The following is a 22091-nucleotide window of genomic DNA, read 5'->3' as shown; positions in this document are numbered from 1 at the left end:
TCCAACTAAACTTGGACCTTTTGTGATATTCTGTAGTTTTTTGGTTTGTTTTTCCTCTTCTGTTTGGAAAAAATCAAACTAGCCTTTTTTTTTAAATCTAGGTCAAAATCTTACAATACAAAATTTTTCCTTTTTTTCATTTTTTTTTTCTAAGACAGCTCTCACTATGTAGCCTTGGCTGTTCTGGAACTTACTGTGCAGACCAGGCTGGCCTTGAACTAAATCAGCCTGTGTCTCCAAAGAGCTGAGAATAAATGTGTACACCACTATGCCCTGCTATAAAATCTTTTACCCAAAAGTATGTGCATGTGTAGGCCAGAGGACAGCCTGAGTGTCTTTCCTCAGGTACCATCCACTGTGTATATTTGTGTACGGAATACATGTGTTGGGCTTTCAAGTAGAGGCCAGAAATTGATGTTGGGATGGTTTTCTCAGTCATTTAACCTTATTTTTGTGATAGATTCTCTCATTAAACTTGGGGGTTCTTACTTAGCTACACTGGTCAGCAAGTCCCAGAGATCTTTCTGTCTCTGGTCCCCAGTGCTGATATTTACACAGCCATACCTGGCTTTTATACAGGTGCCTGGGATTTGAACCACACGTAATCCTGGCTGCTCAATAAGCATTTTAGCTATTTCTCTCCAGCTTCATTTGTTTTTTAGGTGGTTTCTCATTGGCCTGTACTGTGCCACATAGGTTAGCAGTCTGTCTATCTCTACTTCTTGGCACTAGATTACAATGGAGCTAACGTCCTAACCCCTTTCTGTGTTTTTTTTTTTCTATTTGTTACCAAAAATACATGCTCATACTTTTGTTCAGATGTTTCGGTTCCTCCTTTCTATAGCTTTGATGGGGCCCTGTAGGAGTCAGACCTTTTGTTATCCTCTATACCTTTTGTGGTCTATGATGAGAGAACCCAGACTGGAATATATTCCCCCAAATTAGGCATCCTATTAATTCTGTGCCCCTTTATAATTTCTAAATGAGGGTCCTAAAGAATATGGTTGATTGTGAAGGTGACTACCTTGGGGCAGTTTGAAAACCATGCCTTATACTATAGAGTCTGTCCTTGTTGAACTAAGCTTCGAAGGTTTCCCTCTTGATGTAGTTGATGATTACAAAAATATACTAAATATCTGATTAAACATAAAGAAGGGGTAGAAAATACAACTAGATACCAGCACCCAGTTCAGGAATGATATAAAGATAATCTAACAATTCCACCTGCCCATGTAAAATCTCAAAATTTTATGAGAAACTTTAGCACATGGCTGAGAGCCAGACAATTCTCTTGTCTCCATTACCAGTCACAGAAGTGAAATAATGCTGGGCAGTGGTGGAGACCTAACAAGGGGTTAGGGTTGTTCTAGATAATGGCAGAAATGGGAGGCAGGGAGAGTGCAGGCTGTAAGTGAAAAGTTACAAGGCAGTATTTGGGGAAGAAACTATATGTTTTGGATCTGAAGATCTACTAATTAAGCTTATGGTAAAGTGTTTGCTTATTAGGACTTGAGTTCAGATCCTTAACCTCTATATAAAAGCTAGGCATAATGGGTACATATTGGGAAACCCAGAAATGTGGGGAAGGGAACCAGGACTGGGATTCCAGTAGCTTGATGGTTAGTCTGTTCGGCTAAACAGGTGTGCTCGAGGGCAGTAAGAGACCTTACTGTAGAAAATGAGAGAGGAAAACGCCTGAAGTCAGGAAGTCAGCCTTGACGCCCCCCACCCTAATCATTATGACTCTACCTCTGCATCCATACACACAAAAAGTGAAATTGATATTTAAATCCTACTGACAATCAAGATTAAATACCCTCAGTGTTAGTCCACAATCAGTTTACCTCAACGGGGTCCTTTTCCTTTATTATGGCTGACTTGGTGGTGGTAGGACTAAAATCCTGTAGGGTGAGGGGGTACAGATCAGTCTCTTTAGGCAATGTCCTCTTTCCCTCAAGAATGGATTTGCACCAAAGTCATACATGAAATACTGTGTAGGCAGACTTTTTTCCCCCTGTCTGCCAGTTCCCAAAGAACCTACATGGAGACTTAATATAAATTATACATGCTTGGTCAATAGCTTAGGCTTATTACTAACCAGCTCTTATAATTTAAATTAATCCATTTTTATTAATCTATGTATTTCCATGTGGCTCATGGCTTTACCTGTCCTCCAATATATCTTGCTCCCCCTGTATCTCCTTGTAACCTCTCTATGTTTGCCTGATGATGACTCTGACTCCATCTTTCTTCCCAGTGTTCTTAGTCTGGTTTTCCCATCTAAGCTTATCTTGTTCTGCTATTAGTCAATCAGTTTCTTTATTAAACCAATTACAGTGTAATTTATACAGTATACTGAAGGATTATTCCACAGCAAAACTGTCCAGGTCCCTGACCAGAAAACAAAAGAGTAAAGTCAGACAAACCAGAAAAGGTGAGCAGATAAGTAGTGGTAGGAGTAGAGAGTAGAAGCCTTACAACTTCCACTACTCAGATGCAGTTGCCTTGGAAATATTGCAGAAAGGGAATTGCAGGACAAGTCAGAATAAGCAGTACATACTTTAGATTTAAGCATAAGATGTTAAATATGGGTTGGGTTTTCACGGGTGCTGAGATGTTACCAGGCTAGAGTAGTTTTTTCTGTTTTTCTATTTTGTGAGTATGCTGTTTTATTTTTCAATGTTGGTATGATAGCAAAGCTAGAGGTGTGTTTTGCCTTCTTTTATTTGGCCAGCCTTTGAAAGTTGATGTGTGTTTTATATTTATAGTACATCTCAAAATGGTCTAACCATGTCTTTTACTTTTTTTGAAGCAGGGTCTTGCTATGTAACCCAAGTTGGCCTCAAATTTGGTATATAGCACAGGCTGTCTTCAAACTCATCCTCTTTTCTTAGCTTCTCAAGTTCTAGGATTATGCTACCATGCCTAGCTATGTTTTTACATTGTCCTGGTACTTGCTCTGTAGACCAGGCTGGCCTCAAACTCACAGAGATTGCCTGCCTCTGCCTCCTGAGTGCTGGGATTAAAGGCATGTGCCACCACTGCCTGGCTCTGTTTTTAAATTTTAATGGATTGTTTGGTTTTATTTTGTTGTTGTTGTTTTATTATTTTTTTTTTGAAATAGAGTTTCTCTGTGTAGCCCTAGCTGCCCTGGAACTCACTCTGTAGACCAGTCAGGCTGGTCTCAAATTTATAGAGATCCACCTGCCTCTGCATGCTGAGTGCTGGGATTAAAAGTGTGTACCACCACAGCCTGGCTAAAGGGATTATTTTAATAAGACAGAATTAATAGACTTAATTCATATCTTATGTTGTACAACATCTACAACAAATTTCAATGTAGTCCTTTACAGAAACCATTTGTTGATCTTGTTTGAATTCTTTTTTGAATATCTTGACGGTATTTTACTAAAGAGGGTGTTCTTATTCCTGTTTTGCAGATCAGGAAATAGATGCACAGAAGAATTAAGCAACTTTCTCTTTGCATTTGCCAGAGCATACTGCACTCTAAAAACAAACAAACAAAGAAACTTGCTAATGTTTTATTTCTTTGCAGTGTGAAAAGTGGATCAGGTGATTCATATGTTAAAGGATGGCAAGGTCAAGATCCAGATCCCCCAGGTGGAAACAAAGGTGAGGAGTTCCATGTCTTACGCAGTTAGCTTGAATTCGGAAATCATCATTTCTGCTCAGGCTTCCATTAAACTTCCAATAAGTTCACTGGACCTGGATGTTCACAATAGGCAATTGATCAGTATTTCTAAATTCAGGAAGCTGATGATTTTTTTTTAATTGGGACTGGTTGCAAGCAACATACAAGTTTTCCACAAGGCACTCCCATGTCAGAAATGTTCACTCTACCTTCTAAGATCCCCTGAGGGCCAGAGCTTCAGAGTGGCTGATTGGTGCATGATACAAAACAGTCACAGGTTCTGGGGTTATAAGACAACTGAGGAACTTGAGTCACTTGTAGTTAGTATTATCATGGGCAACAAACAAATAAACTCTCTAACCCTGAGGGAGACCTTATCTCTCTTTCCAAGGCTGTTTCCCGGGGAACCAAAGTTGTCTAGTCACTACTTGTAAGACATGCTTCACTCTAGAGACTGGCCAGTTGTCTCCTAACAGGCTCTTAGGGTCTCTTTTTGCCCCTTTAGGAGAACTAGAAATGTTAATCATTAAAACAACTATTTCTAGAAGAAGTAAGTATTATACAATAAGACATAAAATACAACGTCAGAGTAGATTTAAATGTGAATTAAGGGCTAAAGTTAAATCTTGAATAATTTAATCCAGTCTGGAAGATGTTTGCCTCTGATTGTCAGGTTCTCTCCTTAGCAGTGAAAAGAGATGAAATATCTCAGTAACTCCTCAGAGCCACTAGTTAGTTCCCATCCTGTGATTAAGTATAGCCATCTGGATGACAGTTTCTGCTTCTGATAAGTAATCTGTCTAGCTTGGTGTCTCTGGAAGACAGTAGTGCCAGATCCACTGTAAATGTCCTAATAGGTACTGAAGAAAATAGGTGTGCCTCCTTTCTTGTGTAACAATCCAGATTTTTCATTGGAAAAAAAAAAGATTCATTCATGATTGCCCCAATTACTTAGAAGCTTCTTAGAGCAAGTAAATTAAAAAAAATGCCAGGGCACACATTTCTTACTGATTTGGAGACATTAAACCTTAAAGGAGATGATGAGAAATTGGTCAGGTCACATGGCAGAAAGGTTCTCAGATGTAAAGGTAAGCTTTATTGTGTTCTTTCCTTATCTTTTTTTTTTTGTCTCTTTGTCTTTTGTTGTTTTGAGCTGACTTGTTTTTTGAGACAGGGTCTCACTGGCTGACCTAGTACTTAGTATATAAACCAGACTGGCTTCAAACTCAGAGATCTACCTGCCTGTGCTTCCCAAGTACAGGGATTAAAGGTGTGAGGCACTATGCCCAGCCACCTTCCTTATCTTTAAGGCTGAATAAACTACAGTGTTTTCCATGAATATGGGAGTCTTTGGTCAGCAACTGTGGTTGCAGTGTCAAGGGTCTGTCTGAATTAAAATAGCCAGTTCCTGCTTGTGTCCAGGTAGGACCTCATTGACTACCAGACTGGATGTACTTCCTGAGACAGACTTGCAGTGTCAAGGTACCAGAAAAGATAGATGCAGGGAAGCTATAATATTGTCCCCTGTAGAGTATTATAGCTGTATTACAATGTAGGGTGCTTAGATCACTCCAAATGACCAGAAGACTTCAGGTATACAATTGCAGAAAGCAACTTCATTCTTGAAAGAAAAAAAAAACAGCATGCTGGGGCCTGCCCAAAATGGTTTCGACCCTGGGAGAGGGTAAGACAGCTCCTTTTAAGCCTGTTTAGGGGAATTCCAGCTTTGGCTAAGTGTACTTTGAAGTGATTGGGTATAGACCCTTACTGATACAGGAATCATTTTATGATTGGCTCATGACCTTTGGTCAGCAACTGTGGTTGCAGTGTCAGGGATCTGTCTGAATGAAAATAGCCAGTTCCTGCTTGTGTCCAGGTAGGACCTCATTGACTACCAGACTGGATGTACTTCCTGAGGATCTGATTGAAGCCAGACTTGAATCAGAATAGGATGGCCGGGTAATATGGGGCAGAAGTCTTAGTAAACTGGCCCCTGGAAAAAAACAACTGGCCCTGGTCCCTTCAACAACACACTCTGGCTAGATTTATAAGCTGTTTGAACAACACATGTTTCAATTGATATGTAAGGGTCAGAAGATTTTGGAAAGAAAAGCAGTTTATGCTGGAAGTATTTATGGAGGGATAGGCATAGTAGTCCACTCTTGTATTTCCAGCATACTAGTAGCAGAGGCAGAAAGATTGCTTTAAGTATAAGGTCAGCTTTGTCAACAGAAACAATACCGGTCAGGCCTGCTTTGGTTATAGAGTGGGAGTTGATTTTTTTCTTAAAAACAAACAAACAAAAACCCTAATATATGAAGGAAAAGTAGAGATTGATGTCTTATGATTATTTTCTCTTTTCTGCCATGCTACCTGTTAAGCTTCTTACTTTGGTATGACCATGAGGGAGAGAACAGTTGGGAAAACTATGGAAACATTTCTTGGTATGAGTTTGGATTGTAGAATGCAGTTTCAGAGGTCATGTTCAGTTTTCTAAACACTCTGATATATTTGTTCTTACTTTGCTCTTGCTTGTTTTTCACTTGGCTATTGAACCTGATGTAAGCTTTTCCTGATTGGCCTTTTGGAGTTGCTGCATTTTCTTTTGTTAGAATTCTTCTATCAGTAGTCTCTAAAAAAAAAAGGATTGTGCTATGTAGCTGATCTGGTCCCCCTCCAATATTATAGGTCTGTTTAACCCAGTTGGATGTGCTCATTGAATACATTAGTTTTGATGAAGAGAATATAGTTGTCAGGTAGGACAAAAGAATCATTAGACCTCATCACCCCAATGTATAAATTCCAGGTACATATATAACAAATTTGTAGATTTACCTCAAGTGGATTAGTAGTGGAATTCTAGGAAAGGTTTTAGGTAGGTCACACTGTGCAAACAGTTAAATGTCTTAAAGTTAACTAAACTTCTCTATGTTTGTTTACATAGGTCATTATCACCACAATCTAGGAATTTTGAATACTATGAGAAAAGACATTTCCATGGGCACTATGACCCTGAATATAGAGATGATCCAAAAAGACCCTTTACTTGGAGATTGGACGATGAGAAACATGGACAGAATAAACCAAGGATTTCCCCTCGTGTGAATCCGTATTATCAGTCTTATGAAAATAGATCACCTTCCCCAAATGTAAAGTCTGCAGAAAAATTTGACATGTATAATCCTCACCAAGAATATTTCCCTGGAAGAGGGGATGATGATAGAAGATCGCAATATATGCCCACATACTCAGAAAGTGCAACAACCTATACAGAGCATGAAAGGGATTGCTATTCCCCCAAAATGCAAGGAAGGTTTATTCCTGAGGAGCACAGAGTTAGAGGAAGCGGGAGAGGAGGGAAGCCACCTCAGATGTCACTGGAAGATCCCTTTAGATTTGAAGAGACATGGCATGAAGATGAATCAAGACACCAGAGGGTCCAAGAAGAAAACTATCCTCAGTCACCCAGAAGAGGCTCAGAAGACTTTGATGCAAGGAAACCTTTTCAGAAGAGGTACAGGAAATCATTAAGCCTTGGCAGTTTGGCATAAGGCCTCAAGTAAAAGAGTCTGTTACTTTTATGTTGACTGTGATCACCTATTTTTGTCTCAAAAGATGAGAATATTTCTTTTTTTGCCAGGCAGTTGTGGCACATGCCTTTAATCACAGGATTTGAGAATCAGATAAAGGCAGATTTCTGAGAGTTTAAGTCCAGCCTGGTCTACAGAGCCAGTTCCAGAACCTACTCCAAAGCAGCACAGAGAAACCCTGTCAAAAATCAAACAAACAAAAAGATTAATTCTTTTCAAGTAATTTATACTAATAGCTAGAATATGTTTTTCTTTCTTTTCTTTTTGGTGTTTGAGACAGTGTTTCTCTATGTAGCCTTGACTGTCCTGGAACTCTGTAGACCAGACTAGTCTTGAACTCAGAGATATGCCTTTATCTCCAAGGTACTGGGATTAAAGTTATGTGCCTCCATGCCCAGCTAATGTGAGAATGTTTTTAAAAGATGTTACTCTTTAACTTTATGTGTTTTTGCAAGTTGGCATGAGGTCTTATATCTTGTCATTGCAATGATGCGTTTTAAGTCCAGATTGCTCAATATTCTACACATTGAAATTTTTTACTTCAGTGTATTGCGAATATAAACTTCTTTATGTCAACACAGGTATCCTGAGGATCATGATTTCAGAAAGTATGACTACACACCAAAAAGACCTACAGATGCAGCAAGGTACGAAAATAGAGAGCCAGCCAGAATCCCAAAGTGGAAGCCTGAGCATTCTTTTGTACCTTTTCAAGAGAAGAATGACGAGTGGAGCTATGGATCACAAAGCCATAGATACACTGAGAGAGAATACCCAGAGCTAATTTCAGCAACCAGAGTATCTTATGACTACCGTCACAAACATCATAAGCTTTCAGACAGTGAGGAGGACTTTCCTGATGAGAGATTTCAGAAGTACTTGAAGGAAGAAGACAGAAAATACAGTTCTCTAAAAGTTTCTGGAAATAGAGAATCAGATTGTTTCAGTACTACAAGAGGAAGAGAGAATGAAAATGATCAGGTCAACGAGCCCTTTCAACTATACAAGAAAGACTGCATTTCCTATACTAATACAAATATAAAGGAAGCTGATTTGGGGCCTTGCAACGACAAATGGAAGAAAAAAATAAAGAAAGAAGATTGCAGAAAAGAGAGTGCCTCTTCTAGTAAACAACTTGATGCAAGCCCAAAGCATGGAGAGAAACGCTATCCATTTGTCAAGAAGAAATCACTTACTGTTCAAGTAGACGTGAACAAGATGAACACATTTAGGTATTAGCATTTTTAAATATTCATTAATAGATTTTTTTCCACCTTAATATTCAGCTTCCAAGATGAGATTTGTACTGTTGGTTAGAGTACATTGAGTGTTCAAGAAATTACCAAGATTTTTTCCCCGAAAGTCCTATAATGAGGAAAAGTTCTGTAGCTAGTCATAGGTGATTGAGTGTCTTCTGGTTCCCATAGCTTATGGTTCCCATAGCTTATCTCCAGATAATTCTTAGGTTTAGGGCATTTCAAGGACTTATTTCTCTTTATGAAGTTAGGTGTTTTTATACTGCCAGGTTTGTTTGTTGTTTTTTTTTTTAAATCCAGGCATAGGAGAGTTCAACTTCTATTCTTTTTGTTTGCTTGTTTGTTTTTTGAGACAAGGTCTCACTATGTAGCCCTGGTTCTCCTAGAACACTCTTTGTAGACCAAAAAACTCAGAGAGATCAATCTGCTTCTGTCTCCCAAGAACTGGGGATTAAAGGTGTGTACCACCACACCAGGCCAGCATCTGCTCTTTATGCAGCTTCTCAGACTACTCTTTGTTGCTTTTGACATTCATAGAATCTTTTAGCAGAAAGGGATCTTAGCAGGTCCTTATTTTATAAAGGATAAAAGTTAGATTTTGGAAGTTGAAATGAGGCTTAAATCCTTATGTCTTTTGGGGATCCCAGGAGATAGATAACTTGATATGTGATTCCTACTGTGGTTTCAACATGACTGAATTTAACTGACTAGATTATTATCCAATGTGAGGGAATGAGGCTGTAATTATTGTGTGCATGAGTGTGTGTGTGTGTGTGTGTGTGTGTGTGTGTGTCTGTATGAGTGTATGCTTTCGTGTGCATGCATGATGTGTGAATGCTGACACATATGTTCCATGGCAGGTGTGGATATAACAGAGAGAGCACAGTTTTGGGGAGTTGTTACTCTCCTTCCACCATGAGTTCTAGGGATCAAACTCATGTCATCAGGCTTGCATGGCAGATTCTTTTACTGCTGAGTTATCTTGCTAGCACACAGTTAATTTCTTAATATATTTAGTTTCAAAACACTATTCTAAGCTTCTCAGTATTTATAGTGAGGGAGAATTTTTAGTTTTGATAATAGCTTTTAAAGTGTGGAAAGTATAGTAGTGATTCAAAGTGGTTGATTACAATGTTTTGACAATATTGAAGAATAAAAATAGTCTGATTATTTAGGTGACTTTAATGCCTTGTATGTTTGAAGGAAAAATTCACTTAGAATTGTGATTTGAAAGAGCTCAGGACCATTTATCTTTACTTATCTTCCTCTTGTGATTTATTAGTTTTATAGCATGTACTTTTGTGCCTAAATTATGACAGAATAAATATGTTTTTAATGTTTAGCTATCTTAATTTTAGCAAATTCTCTCCTTATCTAAACAGTTTCAAATTTAATTAAACATCTCAAATTACTTTAGGTCCACTTCTAGATATTCTGCAGAGAGGCAGCTATCACATGATTTGGTTGCTGTTGGCAGAAAAACTGACAATTTTCATCCAGTATTTCAACATCTCAACTCACCTCAGAATCCTGAAGATAAACCTACAGAAGAATTTGCTCAGGAAATCATAACACTAATCCATGAAGTTAAAGGTTGGTATATTTTGCCCAAACATTATGTATAGCACAAAAATAATGTACTAACTTTTTACAAGACACAAATACTTTGATGTAGTTTAATTGTAATTAATACTCCATTTTAAGTTGGGAAATCTGTTGGAAAGAGTAACAGACATTCATTCAAGCATAGTTTTTTTAATGTATTTTCAATAAATTTCTGCTTCAAATGCTAGTGGATTGCAAATCATTAGTTGGTAAAAGAACAACCTGCTCCAAACAACAGGCATATTGAGAACTTAACAAAGGAAGAAGAAGCAATAAAAACAGGTATAAATTCCAGATAATCCAGAAGTTAGGTTATTTTATGATATTATCAACCCACCCCCAGAGCCTTCCTAGGACTTTTTACCATAAGCTTGTTCTTGTGTGATCAGTGGAAGATTTCATTTTGTGTGTGTGTGTGTGTGAGACATCAAAGAGTTCATTAGGGCTTTAAAGGTTTGCATTAAAATTTTGTTTTTGATAAATTTTGAATTTGATAAATTTCCACTAATGGAAAAAGCAGTGTTATAAAACAACTTTCCCTAGTAGTGCTGCTTAAATTATAGATATTTTAGACAAAAGACTTTTAAGTATGTCAAAATTTTATTTGCTTTAATCTTTACCTTCATGAAACGTATTTTTAAAATAATTATTGGTGCTGAAGCGATAGGTCAGCAGTTAAGAGTACTAGCTGCTCTTGCAGAGGCTCAGGTCCCCAGGACCCACGTGACTGAAGTATACAGCTTGTTGGGAACAGTTTATCCTCTCAGCTCAATCTCTTTTTACTCAAAGAAAATATAGTTTTCAGGAAGTATGGTAGTATTTTACAGAAAAACAGTGTTCCAGAACAGACTAGTGAATTTGAGAAGGTTGTGTGGATAGCATTGGGCCGATTAATTGTATTCTTTTCTATACTATTAAGAACTTGCTGCAGAGCTAATTTTAGAATGTCTTTGTGAATTAAAATTAATGTAAAAGTGAAGTGGTGTTGGAAGGCACTCTGATATTTAAACAGAACTTCCAGTATTTGTTCAAGGATTATTTTAATTTAATTGCTAGTTGATATAATTTTCACTGTCGTTGAAGTATACAGTGTCTTTCTTACATTCTGGATAGAGTGTGGTCTTACCATGGAGCAGAATGATTGTTACTTTGACAATGTCATTCTTGTAGACAAAAAAGTAATCATGGCAGATAGGAAGAAAATCCTTCAATTTATAAGTCAAGTTTTTAAAAATTCTTTGGTTTTAGAAAAGCGTGAGTATTACAACTTAATATGCAAATAAAGTTGGAGTCTTTTTTTTTCCATGGAGAACAATTTGAATATATTTTAATGGCCCCTTCTTGATCTTGATCTTGAGCTTTATGTAATCTTTTTTAATGGCAATCAGTTTCATGCTGTCATGGAACTATTTGTTTCCTTTTCCAGCAAATTGTTTTGCAGCATCTAATGTTACTTTACATGAGCGTTTCTCAAGAATACAAAACAGACGTGATGCTGATTTCAATCAAATGAAATTGAATTCAGATCCAGAATTTCACAGGTAATGATTACTTTCTTTCCATTTACCTCATGAGAATAAATCTCAGAATAGATTGGGAAAGGTCCAGCTTTCTAAGCCTGCTTTCCTGGGCTTGTTATGGACTCTACGGGTACACATTGTACATAAGAAAAAAAAAATCAATCTAAGCAGTTACTGGACCAGTGCACATCAATGAAGTAGCTTGCATTAACGTCATTGACTAACACTGTTTGAAATATGTGGAACTTTGAAAATGCTTATGTACCTTTGATTCTGTTGTGTCTATGCTAGTTGCCTACTGAAGTTAACGCTGGAGGATGTCAAGCTATTGGAACCGGTTACTTTAAGTGGTCATAAATGATGGTTCTGAGGCCTGAGGATGAAAGAATGCCTTCTGCTGACACTTGTCCAAGCATATCGTATACCCTGTGTGGAGTGCTAAGATGAATCATTGTTAGAATGTTGTGTGTCACCAAAATACAGTTTTAGATCACTGTTAATAGTGATTAGAGAACCACCAAAACTTCCCTATAATGTGGTCCATAGGATATGTATAGACTAGTAGTTTGCTATATGGTGAAAACCTAGCAGGGCATGGTGGTGCATGACTTTAATCTCAACATTTGGGAGAAAGAGGCAGGCAGATATCCAAGTTTAAGGCACTGAGTTTCAGAACAGCCAGGGCTATAGATATTAGAAAGACCCCATCTTAAACAAACAAGATAAATGAAAACCTATCTGACAACAGGTTTCTTCTACTTTTTCCAAGACTTACTAGTTTTATTTCAAATTCTGTTCTGTAGTAAAACAATCAAGGTATCAGTGCATAACATAATTAGCATAATTATTTAACTATATCTCTTTATTATTTTAGGAGAATAGATATGTCTTTGGCCGATCTTCAGAATAAGCAGACTATGGTATATGAACCAGATAAGGTAAGTGAATACAGTTATTATTGGTATATTAGCAGGAAAAGGTTTGTGACAGGATCCAAAAAGGAGTTAAAGATGTATGAAGAAAGGCTGATATCTATGAATCTAAAATTGAAAAAGTTTTCAAAGTGACTGATTGCAGTCCAGGGTAGAGTAAGAATACCAAAAACACTTTTTCTTTGAGATTATTAAGGATAGCAACTTTGAAAAATTGATTTAAAAATTACATTTAATACTCATCCCCAGTCTCCTCACTATAAAGCTTACAGAAAATATGATTGATAGTCATTTTTCTAAATCTGACACATGGAATATATATTTTTAATTGTATGTGAAAGAAATACAAAGGCATTTGGTGCTGCCCTTCTGTTTGCTGTAGAATTTAAGAACTGTTCTGTGGATTATAAACTAGCAAAATAACGAAAATAATTCTAAATTTCTATATTATCATGTATGTGGCTCCTACCCAACACCTCTCCTTCCTACCTTCTGTTATACTGATTAGAAAGACTGTTGAGACTAACCAGGTTGAGAGACAAATCTTTTAAAACTTGTCAAATTCTAAATGAATTGTTAAGCTTTCCTTTGAGGATGTTTCTGTAGTGAAGAGATTTTAATATATTTTTGGTAGACTGTATAAGTAATTGTTCACTTACAAAGTTTTTGTTAATACAGATAGTTTAGTTTATTGAATGATATTTTAAGAAAATTTCTAATTGTCTTTGTAATCAACTTACAGGAAATTTGAAGACTTAAAAAAATCCATAATTCCTGTAGTTATAACGTGATACATTTTAACAGTCTATCAGATGCAATTCAATACTTTTTTTCATAATCCGTGCTACCACTTTTATGTTAAAGTTCTAAATTCCCCCCATGGCCTTTTACAATCATGGTTTTTAACTTTTAAATTTTTTCACTAGTATTTTTTATATTGACTTCAATATATCATTTATTGATTTTAATGACTGTATAGTTTTGTTTTATTTATTTACCATAATTTAATTCATAGTTCTTTTCTTTAAATTATTTTTACATTTAAATTGCTTCTTTTTTGTTATTTTAAATATTTTTAAAGAGGCAACCTTTTTTGGGGGATATAATCCCAGAAGTAGGATTCCTAGTTCAAAATTAAGAAGTTTTCTGACTAATGTCAATTGTGTCTCAAAGTATTTATATCAGTTTATACTACCGCTAGCAGGATGAGTATAAAATAATAAGGACTTTTAATTAAGATTCTTGTTAGAAATGTAAATGGTTTATATTCTGTCAAAATTCCTCAGACTCTGGTCAAAGTAATAGATCCAAATGACCTGCGACATGACATTGAAAGAAGGAGAAAAGAGCGGTTACAGAATGAAGATGAGAACATTTTTCATATGAGTAGTCCTACAGAGAGGTAATCAGTAAATGAAAAATATCCTGCTATCAGGGAGCTTTTGGTTTCAACAGTTTTTATATTTTTATATGATTAATGTTAGTCTAGGGACTTAAGTTCTCAGATCTGTTTTATGTTTATTAAAATTATTCATTGGTTATCACATGAAGTTTGATTTAAACATCAAAAGCAATGGAGTGAGTGAATATTTAAGGTCTTCTCAAGTCTAAAGAAGAGAGTATAATAGTTGTTTGTGTGTTACCAGGAGCCGGGACCAACAACTTTATATAGACTGTTTGGCTCAAGGGGATTAAAACTAATAGGCTTGGACATTTATATTCTGACTTAGTTTGAATAACTACAAAATTTTGAGATCACTACAGTTCTTTTTGGGAACTCTTCTTGGGTCTATGAAGTAGGCAGGTATAGTGGAACAAGTGGAAAAAGCCAGGAGTGGTGGTGCACACCTTTAGTCCTAGCACTCTGGAGGCAGAGGTGATCCATAGTGAGATCCTGTCTCAAAAACTAAACAAAACAAACAATAAAAAGAAACAGCAGAGGGAGACCTCAATTTGAATCTCATTGACTCTGCCCATTTACAACAAATTTTATGAATCTTTAGGAATCTCTCCACACTATAATGATGAGACCAGCTTATTATGCAAGGAAAGCTATACTATTAAGTCACTGGCATCTTAGAAGTTATGCCATGTACAGCAAAGAGATCATCATCATATCATGTCTTTGTATTTGCCCTCACACTTCTTTGCAGGAGTCTTTAGTCTTCTAAATTGGCCCCAAGAACTAGTTGGACCTTTGGCAACTCTGTGACCCCCATAATGATTATGAGGAATAATTGAATGAGACAATTTCTAGTTTGGTCAAGAGTCCTTAATCAGTTTGAATCTCTCAGAAGCAGGGATTTGAATAGAAAGAAATAATGCTAATTCTTTCTACATAATTCTCAGTGTCAACTCTTAAAACATTTAAATATTTGACCAGATTTTTAAATCAACTCCAAACCTAAGTATCCATACTCAAAATACATGAAGCTTCTTTTAACTGGACTTGATTTTGATAATAAGTTTGAGACTGATTAAAAGATAGTGAAACTGTGTGTTTTGGTATATAAAGCAATTGAAATATGTAAAAATCTTGTCCTCTGGGCAAAAATTTCCTAATATGATATGCTTAACACATGGTATTACCTTGTTTTTACTGACAAGCTGTCTATTGTGTTTTTCTTGGCTAAGATAGCATCAGAAACACAGTGTACCAAGAAGTGGATTTTTTAAAAAAAATATTTGCGATGATAACCATATCATAAATGCTCCAGGACATATCTTTACCCTTTGAGATGATTAGAACTTAAATTCAATTAGAAATTGAATCTGTTTGGGTTCAGTGCCCAGCTCTAGGAACCCTAGCTATGTGAATGACTTGGGATAGGTTATCTAGCCTCTGTTTCCTCATCTGTGAAAATAGGAATGAGAACTATGCTTACCTCATAATGGTGATCAGGATTAGGTAAAATGTAGCTGGTTATCATTAAGCTTGTTAATGTTAGCTTTGAGGACTGTTGTAGCATGAAACATGAGAAATTTTTAAAAATTCAGTATTTTTTGCCGTAAAATTCACCCTTTGTAAGTAAGCAATTTGAGTTGTTTTTACTATATTCACAGAGTTGTATAAGAACCACTTATCTCGGCCGGGCTGTGGTGGTGCATGCCTTTAATCCCAGCACTCGGGAGGCAGAGGCAGGCGGATCTCTGTGAGTTCGAGGCCAGCCTGGTCTACAAGAGCTAGTTCCAGGACAGCCAGGGCTACTCAGAGAAACCCTGTCTCAAAAAAAAAAAAAGAACAACTTTTCTCGTAGGGTGGTGGCACACAGCTTTAATCCCAGCATTCCGGAGGCAGAGCAGGTGGATCTCTGTGAGTTCGAGGCCAGCCTGGTCTACAAGAGCTAGTGCCAGGACAGGCTCCAAAGCTACACAGAGAAACCCTGTCTCGAAAAACAAAAAAACAAACAAACAAAAAAAGAAGAACCACTTATCTCAAAAATATTTTGTCACTTTAGAAGAAAGCAGTGTACCCAACTATGGAACACCCCCTCCCTATTTTTTTCATTTTCCTTTCCCTGGAAGCCGCTGTTACACATTCTATGGATTGCCTATTCTTGGCATTTCGTATAAATGCAGTGATATGTCTGGCATTTCGTGACTTCTTATTTTATGTAGCATGTCTTAAAAGTTTATCCATGCTATAATACAAAGGTTTCTTTTATGGCTAAATAATGCTACATTGTATGGATGTGTCATTTGTTGTTTATCCATTTATCAGTTGATGGTCTTTTGATTTGTTTTTACTTTTTGGTTATTGTAAATAAATAGTGTTGTGAATATTTTGTGTGCAAGTTTCTGTGTGGTCATGTCTTCATTTTTATTAAGCATATACCTACATGTAGAATTGAGGAGTTAGATGATTATTATAAAACTGTTTTCCAAAATGACTATATCATTTTACACTCTAATAGCCATGTGAGAGGTTCAAGTCGTTCATGTCTTTACTGTCACCTGTGAGGATCTTTTTTTCTTTTTTATTTCTTTTTCTTTAAAAATGATACCAGTTCTGGGGAGATTGCCCAGTGAGTAAACGTGCCTGCTGTTAAGCCTAATAATTTGAGTTCAATTACTGGACCCCATGTGGTTGAATCCACGTCTAGTTCTCTGACCTGATTGTGTAGATTATAGCAAAGGCATATACACACTTACACATGAATATATATGCCTATACAAACACACACTGTAAATAAACATGATATTTAAAAATTTTAAATGATGAACTGTTCATCTTTGACTCAGTTCAGTTTCCTTACTAAAGTAAAATTTATCCTTTTGTCTTAGAAATGAAGTTTGCCAATTTCAGTATGTAGTTTGTAGAGAAATTCAGATAAAGCATAATGTCATAATGTCAATTTTAAATCATGATTTAGTAATTTCCTCCTATGATATTTCCATTAAAATACAAGTTATATGAACTTACAAAACTCTCTGTGTTTGTTCACCAATATATTCCATTGCCTTGAGCTCAGTCCATATTTGCTAAATCTGTAAAGACTTTACAAAGCAATAGCTGTAAGGCATTTCTATCTGAATTACTATTCCTTAATGTCTTGGGATCCTTTACCAACAAACTTAATTCTTTGACATTCAATACAATGTATAAGACCTTGCTGTCTTCTCTGACTCCTCACTATGATGAATATCTTACCTTGATGTCTCCAGGCCTTATGATGTCTCCAAGTCTTCTGGCACATGATTTCTCCTTCTAACCAGAGTTACTAAATACTCTACAGTGTAAATTGAGATATGTTATATAGGTATGGGCCATGTGTAAACAAAAAGCTTAAAAATTATAGCACTGAACTCCAAAAGGCCATGAAGCTACCTAAATCTTATTTTTCAGTAGGGAACTTATGGGGGAAAGACGGTTTATACTAAACTAGTGTGAACTTCACTGAGAGCTTTCCATATACAGGTGATACATAATTCCTTGTTGTAAAGTGACATTTCTATGTTTTGTGGATACAATGAAAACTACACAAAACACTTGACTTCCTGGCACTTGGAACTTGATGGTAGGAGAAAAAAAATGTCATTGCAATGGTAGGTTAAAAACTAAGGTAGAAGTGGAAATTGATAGGAAGAGTGCCTTGTGTAATACAGTTTTACAACTTTAGTGCACATAAGAATTTATTGAAAGAGTCAGCCAGCTGCATCATACCTGGGAGTATAGTACTTCAAAACAGGAAATCAAATGCAAGGATGTTAAGGCAAAAGCATGTTTTTTCTTGGCTAAGGACTAGAATTATGTCTAGTGGGGTTGTAGTATAGTAGAAAGAAGAGAGGGAAAGTGGGGAGATGGCTCAGTGGGCAAAGCACATGCTGAACAAGGCTGACCTAGATTTAAGTCTCACAATAATCCTGTTGTACTTCTACTGGGAGATGGGAGACAGATACAAAATAACAACTGGAAGCTTGTGGACTAGCCTGAAAGAGCAACAGTGAGTAAGAGACCTGGTCTCCCAAGATGAAAGGTAAAGATTGACTCCTCAGGTCGTTATCTGACTTTCATATATGCACTGTTACACATGTGTGCTGCACCTATATAAACTTAGAGATATGTAAAAATATACAAAAGGTTAAAATTCACTAGATGAGGCCAAATCATAAAGGACTTTGAATGACATGAAGACTATATTACAGTGAGTGAAATTAGAAACATTTGGGGTTCTAACTAAAGAAAAGACATGATCTCTAAATTTTGAAAGGATTACTGTGGCTGCAGCTGTAGAAATTATAGGCAAAACCATTTCATTTTATGGCTGATTTCACTTTCATAATGCTTTTAAGTTTCATCTATGTTGTGTCATATGTCAATTTTTTTTCTTAAAAACTTCATTTTAAGGCTAGAATGGTCTTTGGATATACTACATTGTATTTATCTGATTGTTTGTTTCTTATAGCTATTTGTGGTTTTCCACCTTCTGCCTGTTTTAAGGCATGCTGTTAGGTACACACAAGTAGCAATCTATTTGTTGTAACCTTTCTGTTCTAGTGAATGTAACATAGCATCTCCCTGTGTTTTTGATTGGCATTTCCCTAATGACTAATGATAAGCATTTTTCATATGCTTTTTGGCCATTTATATGTCTTATGTAGAGAAATTTTGTCTAAATCCTTTGCCCATTTTATAATCAAATTGAAGTCTTTATTGCTGAGGTATAATAGTTAGGAGGGTTGTTTTTGTTTGAAACAGGGTCTCAACATAAAGCCCTGGCTGGTCTAGAACTCACTATTGTAGTTCTTACTGGCCTCAAACTCATAGAGATCTATCTACTCTGCCTCCTAAGTACTAGGATTAATGGCATGATACTACACCTGGATAAAAGAGTTCTTTACTATTCTCTAGGCCAGTGAGATGGTTCAGTAGGTAAGACACTTTTACCAAACCTGACAACCTGAGACATACATATCTTTCCCTGACCTCCACATGTGTGTTTTGACTCACATACACACAATAATAAAATATATTACCATGTTAATAGTTCTTTATATATTCTAGATACTACAGTCTGTTACTAGAAATGCTTGTGACTAGAAATGATTCAGATTTTAGATTATTTAGAATACTTACATATATATACTCAACTCTTGTAGGTAGGGGACCCATAACAAAGCATGAAATTTATTTATGTTCTTTCATTTTCAGAAGGAAATTTTATACAATATTTTAATGTGCCTTTGTTTTGACTAAGTTTTGTCTTACATGGTCAGGTATAGAATTTTTCTTCATGTTGGTGCTCAGAAGGCTTCAGATTTTGGAACATTTCAGATTTTTGTATTAGGGATGTTCAACCTGTATTCCTTTATTGGATATGTTTTGCAGTGAGGATTTTTATAGCATAAGGCATTTGTAATTTTGCCAAATAGAAATGAGCACTTCTAATATTTAGTCTATTTTTGACCTTTATCTTTTTTTATAGGCAAGTGTGTGCTTTTTAAGTACTGAAATTATCCTTAATATATAGTTTTGTAGTTACACACTGCTATTTTGACTTAGTGCCACATCACATTTTATCAGGATGACGGGTTTCTGAACATTTCATAGATCCCGAAGTTTTATTTTGTGTCAGGTTCTGGGGTCAGTGTTCTGGGAACACAAACCATCCACAGTGGTATTCAAAACTTATTCCATTAAACACACAGGTATAAGCAGTAGCTACAAATAGGAAAGATGGGTGTTAGGACCTCTAAATGCTGTGTGTGTCACAGTAGGGTTATCTATTCCACCTCAGAGGAGTTTAGGAAAAAGTTTGGTCAAGGCTACGAATGGAGCCCAACTTTGAAGTTAATCTAAATGGAAGGAAAATGATCACAGAAGGAATTGCAGGTACAAAGTTGTGGAAGCAGAAAAGATCATGGTATGTGCTGTGAACTATCTATACACAGTTAATTATTTAAAGTTCAATATATGTGTTGGGGAGATTGGAGGAAACCAGGTAGTAAGGCCATAAAGAGTCAGGGCAAAAAGGTCACAGGAAATCATGAAGAATGATTTTTAACTCATACAAAATTCATGGGAGGGGCTAAAGCCGGGCAGTTGGCTCCCTAGGAAATGGGACCTGCCAAAGACATAGGAAAGGTCTTAAAAATGTTGTGGGGAGATGTAGGATATGATAAGGAAAGGAATTGCCAAGAGCTGTAGAAATGAGGCTTCCAGGATCTTTTTACCAAACAGACTTGGAAGAGCCTGTTGTGACCTCAAGATCTCTCACATTGTCAGAAGGTGGGAGCCTGTCCTTGGCAGTATGAGAGCCCATAGCCTTGGCAGTAAGGTGACCATGTTCTAGTTTTCTACCTTACCTCTGATAAATGGACTGGGTCATAAGCCATTGATGCTTCTACCAAGAATCTCAGTAAGTGGGGTAGGGGAGGCAGTGATGCTTTTTCCTGAGGGGGAGAAATTCTTCCATGCATCAGCTATAGCCTCCAGGAGTCCTGTCCTTGGACCTCAGATTGAGGTCCCCTAGTACAAGGAATATTGTTTTTGCTCTATTGCTAACTTCCAGCTTACTTAAATAATGTTTGTTGAAAACATCAGTCTTAATAACTATCATTTATAGTTTTGGTAGTGACAGATCATTGAAATTTTACTATTGTGCTATGTATCTGGAGTTTTTTCTCTTTGACTGGTTAAAGTAACATGATTCTTTCTTTCCCTTTATTAGGAATCATCAGTGTCCCAGTTTTTCAAAGGTGAAGACAGTTCGTGCTGATGGATTTCAAAAACCTTCACATTTTATAAAATCAAATTTTAGAAAATTTATTCAGAAACCTTACATAGTAAGATTGGAGTTTCAAGTTTTTAATTTTGTACATTATAAATATATTCATGCTTTTCAAAGTGGTTGTAACTTCATTGTGTTATAACAGTGTTGAGGCTTAAAAGATTTTATGATCAAGAAAACTTATCTCTTGTTTTAGTAGAAATTTCTTTTATTATAGTACTAATTTTCTAAAGATCTTTTGGTAACAACTTCATTAAAATATGATTTTCACACTATAAAGTTCATTTCAGGTGTATAATTTGGTGATTTTTAGTAATTCTTCAAGATGTGTTGTAGTCATCACCGTTGTCCAGTTGTTGGATTAGACAGGATTTCACTTTGTTGCTCAGGCTAAGCAGTGGAACTTGTTAATACATCCCAGGCTAGCCTCAAATTTACAACCCTCCTGCCTTCACCCTCTATGTGCTTGGTTTACAGACTTGTGCCACTATGCCTGAATAGGATATTGTCATTATCCAGTAAGAGCTCTCATGCCTGTTTAATTAGTCCATGTTTCTACCCCCACAAAACCACTAATCTCTCTATTTTAAAGATTTGCTTATAGAATAGATCATGAAATAATATCCAACAGCTCTTCTGTAGGTGATGACTAAATGACGGAAGTCAGTTAGTTGGTAACCTAATTTTAGAAGTAATATCCCATTACTTTACCGTATGGTTATTACAAGAAGCAAGCTAGTAGATCATGCCCACAAAGAGAAGCATCATTGATGGAGATAATTAGGAGCCATATCAACAGCTGTCTAGTACAGTCCTCCTCTGGCCAGACTCCACAGAAATGGATTAAGTAGAAGGTAATAAGACTATTATACAGATTTTAGAAATTGGAAACTGGATAATGGATACCATCATAATTGTTTCTGCTAGAGGATTCAAGTTCCCTGTAGTTAGATTGCACTGTAGTTCTTTCTCTTATTTCTGGGTCTTCCCAAGCTATTGCAACCTTTTGTTGATTAGGCTAATTTGCCTACTGGCAGTATTGGGAGTTTGTGTTTTTCTTGGCTAATAGACAACCTTTACCAAGTCCTGCTGGCAATGTTTTTTTTTCTCTCCAAGTTGCATACATAAGTAAATGCTAGATTTATAATCCACTTTCTAAAAGTTAACCGTGGTGTTATACAGAGTATTTTTTTTTTTACACTTCTCACAGGCATGAATGAAACTGGCCCCTCACAAACTAGCATGGGTCATATGAGAGAAGAAGTATGTAAGCTCCATGCTCCCTGATTTGGGGTCTTCAAACAT

General features: G+C 36.4%; 1 protein-coding gene across 7 annotated transcripts in view; it reads left to right on the top strand.

The window, feature by feature from the left end:
* Nucleotides 1-22091, top strand: part of Bclaf3 (BCLAF1 and THRAP3 family member 3) — a 65223-nt gene that overhangs the window by 18231 nt on the left and 24901 nt on the right. For 4 of the 7 annotated variants that reach the window (XM_048440706.3, XM_048440702.3, XM_048440703.3 and 1 more), the window contains exons 2-9: nt 3557-3633; nt 6597-7166; nt 7824-8474; nt 9916-10091; nt 11530-11644; nt 12498-12561; nt 13842-13957; nt 20727-20841. In XM_048440706.3, the coding sequence (XP_048296663.2) occupies nt 3593-3633; nt 6597-7166; nt 7824-8474; nt 9916-10091; nt 11530-11644; nt 12498-12561; nt 13842-13957; nt 20727-20841 (1848 nt within the window). In that variant the 5' untranslated portion in view covers nt 3557-3592. Of the gene's footprint in view, nt 1-3556; nt 3634-6596; nt 7167-7823; nt 8475-9915; nt 10092-11529; nt 11645-12497; nt 12562-13841; nt 13958-15618; nt 15998-20726; nt 20842-22091 lie in introns of those variants that run through there. The other 3 variants (XM_085684814.2, XM_048440705.3, XM_048440707.3) reach the window with 2 other exon arrangements.

Source organism: Myodes glareolus, chromosome X (genome assembly GCF_982192425.1).
Source record: "Myodes glareolus chromosome X, mMyoGla1.1, whole genome shotgun sequence".
Lineage (NCBI taxonomy): Eukaryota > Metazoa > Chordata > Mammalia > Rodentia > Cricetidae > Myodes > Myodes glareolus.
Note: the sequence above shows the minus strand (reverse complement) of the source record. Positions and strands in the feature narration are given on the sequence as shown.